Source organism: Panulirus ornatus, chromosome 21 (genome assembly GCF_036320965.1).
Source record: "Panulirus ornatus isolate Po-2019 chromosome 21, ASM3632096v1, whole genome shotgun sequence".
Classification (NCBI taxonomy): domain Eukaryota; kingdom Metazoa; phylum Arthropoda; class Malacostraca; order Decapoda; family Palinuridae; genus Panulirus; species Panulirus ornatus.
In genome coordinates, this window is record NC_092244.1 from 19,252,438 (window position 1) to 19,270,176 (window position 17,739).

Consider the following 17,739-nt stretch of genomic DNA (forward strand, 5'->3'; position numbering starts at 1 on the left):
ATCTACAAGATTGAACATCCCAGGTACACCAATTATACCCTCAACTGCTACATTACTCCCCTTTGCATTCAAATCACCCATCGCTATAACCCAGTTTCGTGCATCAAAGCAGCTAACACACTCACTCAGCTGCTCCCAAAACACTTGCCTCTCATGATCTTACCTCTCATGACCAGGTGCATAGGCACCGATAATCACCCACCTCTCTCTCCATCCACTTTCAGTTTTACCTATATCAATCTAGCTTACATTCTTACACTCTATCACATACACGCACAACTGCTTCAGGAGGAGTGCTGCTCCTTCCTTTGCTCTTGTCCTCTCACCAACCCCTGACTTTACTCCAAAGACTTTCCCAAACACTCTTCCCCTTTACCCTTGAGCTCCATTTCACTCAGAGTCACAACATACAGGTTCCTTTCTTCAAACATACTACCTATCTTTCCTTTTTTCTCATCTTGGTTACATCGACACATTTAGACACTCCAATCCGAGTCTTCAAGGAGGATGAGCACTCCCGCATGACTCCTTCTTCTGTTTCCCCTTTTAGAAAGTTAAATACAAGGAGGGAGGGTTTCTAGCCTGCCGCTCCCGCCTCCTTTAGTTGCCTTCTACGACACACGGGGAATATGTGGGAAGTATTCATTCTCCCCTATCCCCTGCCTAAAGATATGTCCTATATGACTACATTCATCTACCAGGCTTATGGGATCTATCTATCTATATCTCTGATGCCTGTTCCAATTGGAACTCTCTGTTTAGAGGTGGCCATGGCAATAGAGTGTACATATCTAGTGAGCTCCAGTTGAGGGTCAAGTTAATTGGGATGTACCTTTGAGTGGAGAAAAATTGGAGGAAGCAAAGTGTTTTATATATCTGGGAATGGACTTAACAGTGAATGGAATCATGAAAGCATAAGTGAGTCACATGGTGGGGGAGAGGGCGAAGGGGGAGCAATGAAGAATGTGTGGAGGGAAAGAACTTTATCTTGAAAAGTAAAAATGGGTATGTTTGAAGGAATAGTGGTTCCAACAATGTTATATGTTTACAAGGCATGAGCAATAGACAGGGTTGTACAGAGGAGGGTGGATGAGTTTGAAATGAAATGTTAGAGGACAATATGTGGTGTGAGGTGGTTTGACTAAGTAATGAAATGATAAGAGAGATGTGTGGTAATAAAAAGAGTGTGGTTGAGAGATCATGAGAGAGTGTGTTGAAATGGTTTGGTCATATGGAGAGAATGAGTGATGAAAGATTGACAAAGAGGATATATGTGTCAGAGGTCTGTCAGGCCTGGATGTGGAGAGGGAGCTGTAGTTTCAGTGCATTAAACATGGCAACTAGAGACAGTGTAAACAAATGTGGCCTTTTTGTCTGTTTTCCTGGGGGATAGCAACGCTGTTTCCTGTGGGGCAGGGTAGTGCCGGGAATGGATGAAGGCAAGCGAGTATGAATATGTACATGTGAATATATGAATATGTCTGTATATTGTGTATGTATATGTATGTATGTATGTATATGTGTGTGTATGAGCATTTATGTATATACATGTGTACATGAGTGGATGGGCCATTCTTCGTCTGTTTCCTGGCGCTACCTCGCTGACGCGGGAACCAGTGATTAAGTATAATACAATATATTCATAATCGTTTATCTATTATACTTGATCATCATCTCCTGTACACGCACATATACATACATATACATATCAACATGTACAAACACATACACACATATACATATATACACATGTAAATATTCATACTTGCTTGCTTTCATCCATTCCTGGCACTACCCCATCCCGCAGGAAACAGCATTGCTATCCCCTGCTTCAGCAGCATAGCACCAGGAAAACAGACAAAAATAGGCCACATTTGTTCACAATTAGTCTCTAGCTATCATGTGTAATGCACTGAAACCACAGCTCCCTGTCCACATCCAGGCCCCACAAACCTTTCCATGGTTTACTCCAGACGTTTCACATGCCCTGGTTCAGTCCACTGACAGCATGTCGACCCCAATATACCACATCGTTCCAATGCACTCTATTTCTTGCATGCCTCTCATCCTCTTGTATGTTCAAGCCCCATTAGCTCAAAATCTTTTTCACTCCATCCTTCCACCTCCAATTTGTTCTCCCACTCCTCATTGTTCCCTCCACCTCTGTCAATCTTTGTCAATCTTTCCTCACTTATTCTCTCCATCATCCAAACCATTTCATCACAACCTCTTCTGCTCTCTCATCCACACTCTCTTTATTTCCACACATCTCTCTTACCCTTTCATAGCTTACTCGATCAAACCACCTCGCACCACTTCAAACACATCCACCCTCCTCCATACAACTCTACCTATAGCCCATGCCTTACAACCATATAATATTGTTGGATCTACTATTCCTTCAAGCATACCCTTTTTGCTCTCTGACATAACATTCTCTCCTTCCACACATTCTTCATCGCTCCCAGAACCTTTGCCCCCTACCCCACCCCGTGACTCACTTCTGCTTCCAAGGCTCCGTTCGCTGCTAAGTCCACTCCCAAATATCTAAACCACTTCACTTCTGAGTGAGTAGTGTAATTTTTCTCTTGCCCATAATTTGTAGCCATTGCATTGTACTATACTGCATTTATTGTTAACTTAGTTGGTCCACATTCACCCATGTGTAAACTGTACTAGTATCATCATTCATATAATTGTGTGTGTGTAGAGGAATGTTTTCTTGGTTTGAAAACTTACTTGGATTATGTTCAAAGTTACTATTTGTGCCCTGTAAAAACTAATCTCTTTATTATTTGTTTCTTTTAATGTAAACAGTTTTCATCTCTGTGATCAATTTCATCCCCTAACTTTAGAGTGGCGTTGTCCATGTTGCATAACAAGAAACTGACAACCTTGCTAGGATTTTCTTACCTCACAGAGCCTCTTCCTCATAGTTAATCATGTCACTGATCAATGACTGAAGTGAAAGATTTCAGTTGGTCTGAGTCTTCTCCAAGTGATATTAAATCTTTAACAAATTATGAGTTGAGGCTTGTTTCAGATAGTTTAGTACTGGAGTATGACCAGAATGCTCATGGAGAAGAGTTGGAGGCTTTGGTAATAAATGAGTTCGTTGGTAAGGAGTAAATGAGTTCGTTGGTAAGTAGTAAGGGGGTACTGTGCCTGAGGTTGGAGCAGAGGGAGGTGAACCTGATGTCAAAGAAAGTGTTGATGACACCAATGCACCATCGAGGTTGGCAGAAGTTTTAGCCCCCGCCCAGCTCACTAGTAGTTTTAATGCTAACCCTGAATACCTGCAATTCACACTAAAAATAGCTAGACTTGTGCACACACACAGACACAACAGAATAGACAATGCACAGACACAACAGACTAGACTTAATGCACAGACTGAATAACTAGGATTAATGCACAGGTACAAATGGAAGATACTAGGCTTGAACATGCCAAGCTATCTTTGGAGCAAGAGAGAATACAACAGATCGAGTCAAAGCCAATACCAGAGATTAATCTTGTGAAACACATGAGATATGTATCAAAATTCCGTGAAGATGACATCTACATTTTTCCGTATGAAAATGTGGTCAATAATCTATCTTGGCCCAAAAAGTTTTGGTCAATTTTGTAAGGCTCAGATTGCATTCACAGCACTGTCTAGTGACCACTGTCTAGTGATTATGAAGTAGTAAAGGATGTTGTGCTGAAAGCTTTTGAAATAATTCTAGAAGCTTACACACAAAAGTTTAGGAATAAGCATAAGAACCCTGACCAGACATGTAAAATATTTTCGTGAAAAGGGCAATTCATTAATGCAGTGGCTATGCTCCAAACAAGTTTGTGAGTTTGAGGAGCATAAAGAATTAAAGTTACTTGAGGAATGTATGCCCAGTGTGCCCCTCCAAGTGATGAGTTATTCAGCTGAAAGTGAAGCGAAGTCTGTTGACAAGGCTGATTTTTCTAGTAGATCAGTACATGCTGACTCACAAACTTGGTATGGAGAGACCTCAAAGAGTTTGATGGCAAGGGAAAATTTAATGAAGATATAACCCCACCTGAATCTGCCTGCTTGCCGTATGAATCTAAAAGTAGGAGTAACAGCCCTAGGAGGGTTAGGAGATGTTATCATCGTGGCAAAGCTGGACATCAGGTGGGGGAGTGCTGGACCAGGCTGAAAGAATCCAGAGATTTTACAGAAGGTAGGCCAGTAAGTCTTGTCTCAACCTTGGACACACCTAGTGATGTAATTGTGTGTTAGTGTGTTAATGGGGACTGTAATATCATAAAGTTGCAGATCCATTTAGGGGGAACTACAGTGCGTTCCTGTCTAAAGGTTATGTGCCAAGTTGTGGAGTGAGAAAAGAGGTGACAGTATTGTATGCTTCTGGTGGACTGCAGTCTCTGATGCGAGAGGGTTTTGTGCCTGTGGGAGAGTATGAAAAACGAGTCTTGTTAGTGGGGCTGTGGAGGTTCAAGCAAGCTCCACTAGCTAATGTGTGTGTGGAAACAGATCTTTTCACAGGCCCTGCTCTTGTGGGGATTGTGGGTAAGTTGCCTGTCTCAAGAGTGGACTCTGTGTTAAATAATGACCTAGCAGAAGGAAAAATGAGTCTAGTGCTGGTGTTGTCTGTAAGACTGGTGGAGTCCACGAAGACAAAGAAGGGGTACCAGAGCTATTCCTAGTGTGTTCAGTTTCCAGGTCTATGACAGATAGAAAGGCAGACAATGTGCATGAGGAGACAGAGGATGAAACCAGTGAGGTGGAGTTGTGTGATAACTTCTTTGCTGGTCTGGAATCCATTGAGACATAGAGATTGAAACCACCCTCTGAGAATAAGATCAGTGAAGAGGAGTTGTGTGATACCTTCATTGCTGGTCTGGAATCCGTTAAGACAGAGAAACTGAGAACACCCTCTGAGAATGAAACCAGTGAAGTAGAGCTGTGTGATACCATTGCTGGTGTAGAATCCAAACCAGAGTTAGTGGGAGAGGATGATGATTTGTCTCAGGAGAATTTAAGAAAGACCCCGGATCTAATGAACATCTGGTATGACAAATGGTCTCGATTGGGGAGCTTTGAGACAAATGACGAGAGGTTGCCTCAATCATCCCAACCAAGTATCAAACCACATTTTAATCGTGATTCTTCCTCTTTCAAGCAGTGTGCTGGTTTGCACGACCCACCTTCCAGTGGCAGCTGTGTGTGACGAGGAGGACAATCCAGCTATGGATGCCATGGAGACCTGAGAACCTGATGGAGGCAAAGCTCTCACACCTGCCAGAGAAGCAATGGACGGAGATATCTGCCCTGCTGTCAACACACCCAAAGGTCTGCCAAAACATACCTGGACAGACCTCACTGACAAGTCATGATGTAGACGTGGGAGATGCCCGGCCTATTAAACAAGTTCCTTAATGAGCAAGTTCACAATTAGCAACCATCCTTCCGAAGGAACTAACCTACATATGGAGCACGATCTCGTTATGCCGTGTCAGTCATAGTGGAGCTCGCCAGTGACCTATGTACCAAAGCCCAATGGAACCCACCGGTTCTGCATCAACAACCAATGAGTCAACGGGATAGCAAGGAGTGAAAATGATTTAGTTTCACCAACAATACAAATGGATTTGTATGTAGCATTTATGGATCTGAGAAGGCATATGATAGAGTTGATAGAGATGCTCTGTGGAAGGTATTAAGAATATATGGTGTGGGAGGCAAGTTGTTAGAAGCAGTGAAAAGTTTTTATCGAGGATGTAAGGCATGTGTACGTGCAGGAAGAGAGGAAAGTGATTGGTTCTCAGTGAATGTAGGTTTGCGGCAGGGGTGTGTGATGTCTCCATGGTTGTTTAATTTGTTTATGGATGGGGTTGTTAGGGAGGTGAATGCAAGAGTTTTGGAAAGAGGGGCAAGTATGAAGTCTGTTGGGGATGAGAGAGCTTGGGAAGTGAGTCAGTTGTTGTTCGCTGATGATACAGCGCTGGTGGCTGATTCATGTGAGAAACTGCAGAAGCTGGTGACTGAGTTTGGTAAAGTGAGTGAAAGAAGAAAGTTAAGAGTAAATGTGAATAAGAGCAAGGTTATTAGGTACAGTAGGGTTGAGGGTCAATTCAATTGGGAGGTGAGTTTGAATGGAGAAAAACTGGAGGAAGTGAAGTGTTTTAGATATCTGGGAGTGGATCTGGCAGCGGATGGAACCATGGAAGCGGAAGTGGATCATAGGGTGGGGGAGGGGGCGAAAATTCTGGGAGCCTTGAAGAATGTGTGGAAGTCGAGAACATTATCTCGGAAAGCAAAAATGGGTATGTTTGAAGGAATAGTGGTTCCAACAATGTTGTATGGTTGCGAGGCGTGGACTATGGATAGAGTTGTGCGCAGGAGGATGGATGTGCTGGAAATGAGATGTTTGAGGACAATGTGTGGTGTGAGGTGGTTTGATCGAGTAAGTAACGTAAGGGTAAGAGAGATGTGTGGAAATAAAAAGAGTGTGGTTGAGAGAGCAGAAGAGGGTGTTTTGAAATGGTTTGGTCACATGGAGAGAATGAGTGAGGAAAGATTGACCAAGAGGATATATGTGTCGGAGGTGGAGGGAACGAGGAGAAGAGGGAGACCAAATTGGAGGTGGAAAGATGGAGTGAAAAAGATTTTGTGTGATCGGGGCCTGAACATGCAGGAGGGTGAAAGGAGGGCAAAGAATAGAGTGAATTGGAGCGATGTGGTATACCGGGGTTGACGTGCGGTCAGTGGATTGAATCAAGGCATGTGTATGGGGGTGGGTTGGGCCATTTCATTCGTCTGTTTCCTTGCGCTACCTCGCAAACGCGGGAGACAGCGACAAAGCAAAAAAAAAAAAAAAAAAAAACAATAAAGGTCCAAGCTTTAGCCCCAAGATGTGCCCCTCAATCTAGAAAAGAACTGAGATGTTTCATGGGTATGGTTGGATACTACAGTATGTTCTTTATTAACTTTGCCACTATCATAGCTCCCTTTTAAGATTTACTGAAGAAAGATGTAATATATGTTTGGGATGAGCTATGTAAGACGGCTTTCCATCAGTTAAAAGACATAATTCGTAACAGTTCAATTTTGCAGGCTGTAGATGCCAGTAATGCAGGACCTGGTGCTGTCTTCTTACAGGAGGACAAAGAAAAGACTGACCCTTCATCCATCCTCTACCTTGTTCCTCAGATCCTGTTCACACTCAGATTCCCCTACACCTACCTACTCCCAACAGCTACTCCCTTACCCTCCCCGACTCCCCTAGTTCCTTCATCAGTTAGAGCATGATTTGCTCTCTAGATTGTTTATCTCTGTCAAAAAAAGGCCTAATATTCTCATCCAGTGCTCTGACAAGGCAGGGTTTCCCTATTCCATTTAAGCGAAGACCATCCCTAGCATACAGAGATCTATCATGACTAAAATGGTCCCACAAGTCTACACCAAACAGTGGGAGGATTCAGAAATAAAACAAAAAAAATGGAGTCAAGAGTGTTGGGACAGTGGCTGTGATGGTTGGGAACTTATGTTGTGTGTCGGATTATTTGCTCTAGATTTTTAAGAAGGGCGGGAGAAAGGGCCTTAGCTCTGCTGGATTTGTTCCAGGCAGAACCTAACCAATCCTTGAGGTGAACACTGAAATCCCCTACATAGAGGATATCAGCATGTGGATATGTAGAGCGAAATCCTTTGTCACAGGAGGTCAAATGGTTTAGGAACTGAGGTATATATACGAAACATTAAGCAAAGTTATAAAAGGTTGAGAAATTTTAAATAATCCAGATGGGCCAGTAAGTGAACAAAGTTAGGTACATGTCCAGCCGTGGTGGCTAGTAATCTAACAAATGTGAGTACAGTGTTCAATAGAGGTGAAGACTAGCAAGCTAACAATAGTCAAAGTAGTGTTCAGGTGGGATAACAGGTGGAAAATTTGCAAAGGTTAGGATAGTTGACATCAAAGTTAGGAGACTCAGAAAGATCCATGGAATAACAAACAGGATTTTTTGTCTTATACCAAGAACAAACACTATTCTTGGAGCAGAAAAGATGGTAAAGATTGAGGTTAGAGATCTGATGCTGAAGAGGTGAAGTATCCTCAAACTGACAGATTTCAGAGAGATCAGATGAAAGTGAAAAGATTGTGTTCTACAGAAGGATAGTTAGATGTGAGACAGCAACTGACGCAGAAATTCACAGAAAGAGCCAAGTCTGGAGCTGTGTCCAAAGAAATAAGATGGGCTCAAATCACTTAAAGTTGGTTAAGGGCACCTGGGAATCATCCATCTGATTTGCAAAAAAAAAATTCAAACGAGGGTGTATCACAATGATTTTTATGTAACCGGAAGGTAAAGCTAGTGTAGAGAATAAAGGTTTGAGTGAACTTTGTGTTGTTACGTGCTGTGTTTGAGAAGGTGTGATGTGTATAATAGATACCAGCAACACACATGTAGATGCAGTGAGGAGAAAAGACAGCTACTTGAGCCTGGTAAGGAAATGTCAAAGACAGCTTTTCCTTGGCTAATTTCAATCACTAACCATCCTGACACCCATACAGAGTACTGAACTTCTCTGGTTAGTGTATGCCACATACCAACAACCCTACAACTATCAAGACAAATGTATAATATCCACTTACCTACTATTGTTCCCATACTTCTAAGAATTGAGTTGGGGTTCTGGCAAAGATTTTTCAAATTCCATGGATGTTTCGCTAAAGGTGACATTCGATGACTAGGAAATCCATAACCATGTTCTGAGGTGTCAATGCTAGCAGAAAGAACACATACATGGTGGGTGCCACTGACCACTAAGGACCAGTATCTTTCATCCACTTCTAGGCCAGCAGGATCAGGTTGCCACTGAGTTGCAGTATTCCGTGCAATACGGTAAAAGGTACTTAGGGCAGTACTCTTCCCCTGTGAAATCAAAGTTATTACAGTAATATCTTTAAACAACTGAATAATATGTGATTTTTTCATTCATTGCATATATTATCAACCTATTAATATATCATACTTGATCACTATTTCCCGCGTCAGAAAGATAGTGCCAGGAAACAGACAAATAAAGACCAATCCACTCACATACACACATATATACATACACGGACATATATTTCTTTTTTCTATTATACTCTGTTGCTGTCTCCCACGTCAGCAAGGTAGTGCAAGGAAACAGATGAAAGAATGGCCCAACCCACCAACATACACATGCAGAAACATACACGTCCACACACGCACATATACATGCCTATACATTTCAACATATACATATATATACGTACACAGACATATACATATATACACATGCACATAATTCATACTTACTGCCTTTATTCATTCCCGTCACCACCCCGCCACACATGAAATGACAACCCCCTCCACCGGCATGCGCGAGAGGTTGCGCTAAGAAAAGACAACAAAGGCCACATTCATTCACACTCAGTCTCTAGCTCTCATGCACAATGCACCGAAACCACAGCTTCCTTTACACATCAACACCCTACAAAACTTTCCATTGTTTACCCCAGACGCTTCACATGCCCTGGTTCAAGCCATTGACAGCACGTCGACCCTGGTACACCATATCGTTCCAATTCACTCTATTCCTTACACGCCTTTCACCCTCCTGCATGTTCAGGCCGCGATCGCTTAAAATCTTTTTCACTCCATCCTTCCAACTCCAATTTGGTCTCCCACTTCTCCTCGTTCCCTCCACCTCTGACACATATATCCTCTTGGTCAATCTTTCCTCACTCATTCTTTCCATGTGACCAAACCATTTCAATACACCCTCTTCTGCTCTCTCAACCACACTCTTTTTATTACCACACATCTCTCTTACCCTTTCATTACTTACTCGATCAAACCACCTCACACCACATATTGTCCTCAAACATCTCATTTCCAGCACATCCACCCTCCTACGCACAACTCCATCTATAGCCCACGCCTCGTAACCATGTAACATTGTTGGAACCACTATTTCTTCAAACATACCCATTTTTGCTTTTCGAGATAATGATCTCGCCCCCCACACATTTTTCAATGCTCCAAGAACCATTGCCCCCTCCCCCACCCTGTAACTCATTTCTGCTTCCATGATTCCATCCAATGCCAAATCCACTTCAAGATATCTAAAACACTTCACTTCCTCCAGTTTTTATTCATTCAAACTTACCTCCCAATTGACTTGTCTTTCAACCCTACTGTACCTAATAACTTGCTCTTACTCACATTTACTCTCAATTTTCTTCTTTCACACACTTTACCAAACTCAGTCACTAGCTTCTGCAGTTTCTCATCCGAATCAGCCACCAGCACTGCATCATCAGGAAACAAAAACTAACTCACTCCCCAAGCCCACTCATCCACAACCGACTGCATACTTGCTCCTCTCTCTAAAACTCTTGCATTCACCTCACTAACAACCCCATCCATAAACAAATTAAACAACCATGGAGACATCACGCACCCCGGCTGCAAACCGACATTCACTGAGAACCAATCACTTTCCTCTCTTCCTACCCGTACAAATGCCTTACATCCTCAATAAAAACTTTTCACTGCTTCTAGCAACTTGCCTCCCTCACCATATACTCTGAATACCTTCCACAGAACATCTCTATCAACTCTATCATATACCTTCTCCAGATCCATAAATGCTACATACAAATCCAATTGTTTTTCTAAGTATTTCTCACATACATTCTTCAAAGCGAATACCTGATACACACATCCTCTACCACTTCTGAAACCACACTGCTCTTCCCCAATCTGATGCTCTGTACATGCCATCACCCTTTCAATCAATACCCTCCCATATAATTTACCAGGAATACTCAACCAACTTATACCTCTGTAATTTGAACACTCACTTTTATCCCCTTTGCCTTTGTACAATGGTACATGCAAGCATTCTGCCAATCATCAGGCACCTCACCATGAGCCATACATACATTAAATATCCTTACCAACCAGTAAACAACACAGTCACACCCTTTTTTAATAAATTCCATTGCAATACCATCCAAATCCACTGCCTTGCTGGCTTTCATCTTCTGCAAAGCTTTCACTACCTCTTCTCTGTTTATCAAATCATTCTCCCTAACCCTCTCACTTCGCACACCACCTCGACTAAAACACCTTACATCTATCACACTATCATTTAACACATTAAACAAACCTTCAAAATACTCACTCCATCTTCTCACATCACCACTACTTGTTATTAACTCCGCATTTGCCACCTTCACCGATGTTCCCATTTGTTCTCTTGTCTTACGCACTTTATTTACCTCCTTCCAAAACATCTTTTCATTCTCCCTAAAATTTAATTATACTCTCTCATCCCAACTCTCATTTGCCCTCTTTTTCACCTCTTGCACCCTTCTCTAGACCTCCTGCCTCTTTCTTTTATACATCTCCCAGTCATTTGCACTATTTCCCTGCAAAACACGTCCAAATGCCTCTCTCTTCTCTCTCACTAATAATCTTACTTCTTCATCCCACCACTCACTACCCTTTCTAATCTGCCCACCTCCCACGCTTCTCATGCTACAAGCATCTTCTGCGCAAGCCATCACTGCTTCCCTAAATATATCCCATTCCTCCCCCACTCCCCCTACGTCCTTTGTTCTCACATACATATACATATATATATATCATTATTATTCATTAATCTATATCTATTATACTTAATCGCCATCTCCTGTGTTAGCTTAGGTAGTGCAAGGAAACAGATGAAAGAATGGCCCAACCCACCCACATACCCATGCATATAAATAAACGCCCACACACGCACATATACATACCTATACTGAGTTTGGTAAAGTGTGTGAAAGAAGAAAGTTAAGAGTAAATGTGAATAAGAGCAAGGTTATTAGGTACAGTAGGGTTGAGGGTCAAGTCAATTGGGAGGTAAGTTTGAATGGAGAAAAACTGGAAGAAGTAAATTGTTTTAGATATCTGGGAGTGGATCTGGCAGCGGATGGAACCATGGAAGCGGAAGTGGATCATAGGGTGGGGGAGGGGGCGAAAATCCTGGGAGCCTTGAAGAATGCGTGGAAGTCGAGAACATTATCTCGGAAAGCAAAAATGGGTATGTTTGAAGGAATAGTGGTCCCAACAATGTTGTATGGTTGCGAGGCGTGGGCTATGGATAGAGTTGTGCGCAGGAGGATGGATGTGCTGGAAATGAGATGTTTGAGGACAATGTGTGGTGTGAGGTGGTTTGATCGAGTAAGTAACGTAAGGGTAAGAGAGATGTGTGGAAATAAAAAGAGCATGGTTGAGAGAGCAGAAGAGGGTGTTTTGAAATGGTTTGGGCACATGGAGAGAATGAGTGAGGAAAGATTGACCAAGAGGATATATGTGTCGGAGGTGGAGGGAACGAGGAGAAGTGGGAGACCAAATTGGAGGTGGAAAGATAGAGTGAAAAAGATTTTTGTGATCGGGGCCTGAACATGCAGGAGGGTGAAAGGAGGGCAAGGAATAGAGTGAATTGGATCGATGTGGTATACCGGGGTTGACGTGCTGTCAGTGGATTGAATCAGGGCATGTGAAGCGTCTTCGGTAAACCATGGAAAGCTGTGTAGGTATGTATATTTGCATGTGTGGACGTATGTATATACATGTGTATGGGGGTGGGTTGGGCCATTTCTTTCGTCTGTTTCCTTGCGCTACCTCGCAAACGCGGGAGACAGTGGCAAAAAAAAAAAATATATATATATATATATATATGGGATTTTTTATGATTTTTAAGGGGGGTGAAGCAAAAAAAAAAATGAAGCCTCCAACATAAAAAAAAATTTTAGAACATTTTTCTTTTTTACTCTTAGCAAACTTTTCAGTTTACCATGAGAATTAGTTCTTGTAAATATCAATGGTTTGGGCACATGGAGAGAATGAGTGAGGAAAGATTGACCAAGAGGATATATGTGTCGGAGGTGGAGGGAACGAGGAGAAGTGGGAGACCAAATTGGAGGTGGAAAGATGGAGTGAAAAAGATTTTGAGTGATCGGGGCCTGAACATGCAGGAGGGTGAAAGGCGGGCAAGGAATAGATTGAATTGGATCGATGTGGTATACTGGGGTCGACATGCTGTCAATGGATTGAATCAGGGCATGTGAAGCGTCTGGGGTAAACCATGGAAAGTTCTGTGGGGCCTGGATGTGGAAAGGGAGCTGTGGTTTCGGGCATTATTGCATGACAGCTAGAGACTGAGTGTGAACGAATGGGGCCTTTGTTGTCTTTTCCTAGCACTACCTCGCACACATGAGGGGTGAGGGGGATGTTATTCCGGTTGTGGCGAGGTGGCGATGGGAATGAATATAGGCAGAGTGTGAATTGTGTGCATGTGTATATATGTATGTGTCTGTGTGTGTATATATATGTGTACATTGAGATGTATGGGTATGTATATTTGCGTGTGTGGACATGTATGTATATACATGTGTATGGGGGTGGGTTGGGCCATTTCTTTCTTCTGTTTCCTTGTGCTACCTCGCAAGCGCGTGAGACAGCGGCAGAAAAAAAAAAAAAAAAATTACAATGTAAACATACATATAGATAAACAGACATATACACACATAAACATGTACATATTCATACTTGCTACCTTAATCCATTCCCATCACCACCCTGCCACACATGAAATAGCAATCCCATCCCCCCTCCAGCGAGGCAGCAACAGAAATATACAAAAAATGCCACATTCACTCACACTCAGTCTCCAGCCGTCATGTGTAATGCACTGAAACCACAGCTCCCTTTCCACAGCCAGGCCCCACAGACCTTTCCATGGTTTACCTCAGACGCTTCACATGCCCTGGTTCAATCCATTGACAGCATGTTGACCCCAGTATACAACATCATTCCAATTCACTCTATTCCTTGAACACCTATCACCCTCCTGTATGTTCCGGACCCGATCCACATTGACAGCACGTCGACCCCAGTATACATCATTCCAATTCACTCTATTCCTTGAACACCTATCACCCTCCTGTATGTTCCAGACCCGATCCCTTAAAATCTTTTCTTACTCTATCCTTCCACCTCCAATTTGGTCTCCTGCTTGTCCTCCTTCCCTCCACCTCTGACATATATCCTTTGTCAATCTTTCCTCACTCATTCTCTCCATGTGTTCAAACCGTTTTAACACACACTCTTCTGCTCTCTCAACTACACTCTTTTTATCACATGTACATATATCAACGTATACATTCATACTTACATATACATACATGCATACATATGCATACAAATACATAAACATATATACACATGTACATATTCATCTGCTCTTCATCTATTCCCAGCGCCAGTGAGGTAGCGCCAGGAAAAAGGCGAAAAAAAGGCCATTTCCACTCACACTCAGTCTCTAGCTGTCATGAGTAAAGCACCAAAACCACTGCTCCCTCTCTACATCCAGGCCCCACAAACCTTTCCATGGTTTACCCCATATGTTTCATATGCTCTGTTTCAGTCCACTGATAGAATGTTGACCCCAGTATATCACATTGTTTCACTCCATTTCATGAATGTCTTTTACTCTCCTGCATGTTCAGGCCCTAGTCACTCCATCCTTCCAATTCCAACTTAGTCTCCTGCTTCTCCTTCCCTCCACCTCTCTGTCAACCTTTCCTCACTCATTCTCTCCATATGTCCAAACTATTTCAACACACCCTCTTCTGCCCTCACAACCACATTCATTACCACACATATCTCTTATGCTTTCATTACTTACTCAATCAAACCGCCTCACACCACATTTTATCCTCAAACATTTCCTTTCCAACACATCAATCCTCCTCCTAAAGCCCATGCCTTGCAACCATAAAATATTGTTGGGACTTCTATTCCTTCAAACATTCCAAACTGTACTCTCCAAGATAACACTCTCTCTTCCGCACATTCTTCATCACTCTGAAAACTACATCACCTCCCCCTTCCTTTGACTCACTTTCGCTTCCAAGGATCCATTCGCTGCCAAGGCCATACTTCACTTTTTCTCCATTCAAACTTACATCCCAATAAACTTGCCTCTCAACCCTACTGAACCTAATAACCTTGCTTTTATTCACATTTACTCCTTTAACACACTTTTCTAAACTCAATCACCAACTTCTGTAGATTCTCACTCAAATTAGCCACCAGTGCTGTATCATCAGAGAACAACAACTGACTCACTTGCCAGGCGTTCTCATCCCCAACAAACTGCATACTAACCCCACTCTCCAAAACTCTCACATTTACCTCCCTCACCACCCAATCTATAAACAAATTAAACAAACATGAGGACATCACTCACACTTGCTGCAGACCAACCTTCACTGAGAACCATTCACTCTCCTCTCTTCCTACTCTTACACATGCCTTAAACCCTTGGTAGAAACTTCTCTGCTTCTAACAGCTTAATACCTTCCACAAAGCATCTCTATCAACCCTATAATATGCCTTCTCCAGATCCATAAATGCCACATACAAATCCATCTGCTTTTCTAAGTACCTCTCATATACATTCTTCAAAGTAAATGCCTGATCCACACATCCTCTACCACTTTTCAAACCACACCATTCCTCCCCAATCTGCTGCTCTGTACACACCTTCATCCTTTCAATCAATACCCTCTCATACAATTTTCCAGGTATGCTCAACAAACTTATGCCTTTGTAGTTTGAACACTCACCTTTATCCCCTTTGCCTTTGTATAATGGCACTAAACATGTGTTCTGCCAATTCTCAGGCACTTCACTATGATATATACATTCATGAATATCCTTACCAACCAATCAACTACACAGTCACACCCTTTCTTAATAAATTCAACAGCAATACCACACCCACTGCTCTGCCAGATTTCATCTTCTGCAAGGCTTTTACAACCTCTTCTCTTTACACCAAACCACCCTCCTTGAGTCTCTCACTTCGCACACCATCCTGACCAAAACTCCCTACATCTGTCATTCTATCATCAAAACATATTCAAAAATCCTTCAAAATACTCACTCCATCACCACATGTGATCACTTCCCCCATTGCTCCCTTCACCCCCTCACTGACATTACCATTTGTTCTCGTCTTTTGCACATTATTTCCTTCCAACACATCTTTTTATTCACCCTAAAGTTAATTGATACTCTCTCACCCCAACTCTCATTTGCCATCTCTTTCAACCCCTGCACTTTCCTCTTGACTTCCTGACGCTTCCTATCACACATCTACCAGTCATTTGCTTTCCTTCCTTGTAAGTATCGTCCAAACAGCTCTCTTTTCTCTTTCACTAACAAAGTTACATCTTCATCCCACCACTCATCACGTTTATGAACCATTTTTTTCTTTTCTTTTTTTGGAAATTTCAATTAAACATAAAACCCCAGGGCCCCTTTTATATGACTCTTGCTGCTTCAAGGCTGCACTCCAATCAGGAACAAGTACACGCTGGATTTCTTTGGAGCAATCAGTTCTTTGTCATGTTTACTCATTTTCATCTACTAAGGATGGTACAACATCATGGATGGTGACTTTTCACTCATGGTGTAGCAACATGCAGGCATAATCCAGCACAAACAGAGTGTATGTTTACCAAAACTGTCATGTATAAAAACAAATCACAATAAAAAAACAATTTTGTATACAAATGTACAATCAATGGCATACAACAATGAAGTCTGGGATAAAACCCATACATAAACATCTATTCAGATTTGGATGCCCAAAAAAATCTCTCATTACATACATCACAACTTCCAAGATAAAATAAGTTTCCTTATTAATCTAAGGAAAAGCTTTGCGGAAGATGAAAGCCGGAAAGGCAGCAGGTTTGGATGGTATTGCAGTGGAATTTATTAAAAAAGGGGGTGACTGTATTGTTGACTGGTTGGTGAGGTTAGTTAATGTATGTATGACTCATGGTGAGGTGCCTGAGGATTGGCGGAATGCGTGCATAGTGCCATTGTACAAAGGCAAAGGGGATAAGAGTGAGTGCTCAAATTTCAGAGGTATAAGTTTGTTGAGTATTCCTGGTAAATCATATGGGAGGGTATTGATTGAGAGGGTGAAGGCATGTACAGAGCATTAGATTGGGGAAGAGCAGTGTGGTTTCAGAAGTGGTAGAGGATGTGTGGATCAGGTGTTTGCTTTGAAGAATGTATGTGAGAAATACTTAGAAAAGCAAATGGATTTGTATGTAGCATTTATGGATCTGGAGAAGGCATATGATAGAGTTGATAGAGATGCTCTGTGGAAGGTATTAAGAATATATGGATTGGGCAGCAAGTTGTTAGAAGCAGTGAAAAGTTTTTATCGAGAATGTAAGGCATGTGTACGTGTAGGAAGAGAGGAAAGTGATTGGTTCTCAGTGAATGTAGGTTTGCGACAGGGGTGTGTGATGTCTCCATGGTTGTTTAATTTGTTTATGGATGGGGTTGTTAGGGAGGTAAATGCAAGAGTTTTGGAAAGAGGGGCAAGTATGAAGTCTGTTGTGGATGAGAGAGCTTGGGAAGTGAGTCAGTTGTTGTTCGCTGATGATACAGCGCTGGTGGCTGATTCATGTGAGAAACTGCAGAAGCTGGTGACTGAGTTTGGTAAAGTGTGTGAAAGAAGAAAGTTAAGAGTAAATGTGAATAAGAGCAAGGTTATTAGGTACAGTAGGGTTGAGGGTCAAGTCAATTGGGAGGTGAGTTTGAATGGAGAAAAACTGGAGGAAGTAAAGTGTTTTAGATATCTGGGAGTGGATC

General features: G+C 42.2%; 1 protein-coding gene across 6 annotated transcripts in view; it reads right to left on the reverse strand.

Annotated features, from left to right (window-relative positions):
• The window catches only part of LOC139756395 (uncharacterized), a 665,354-nt gene that overhangs the window by 323,455 nt on the left and 324,160 nt on the right, over positions 1-17,739 (reverse strand). For all 6 annotated transcript variants that reach the window (XR_011714330.1, XR_011714331.1, XM_071675809.1 and 3 more), the window contains one exon: positions 8,634-8,913. Coding sequence is in view for 4 of the 6 variants with exons in the window: in XM_071675809.1 (XP_071531910.1) it covers positions 8,634-8,913 (280 nt within the window). In the remaining 2 variants the exon portion in view is untranslated. The remainder of the gene's footprint in view (positions 1-8,633; positions 8,914-17,739) is intronic.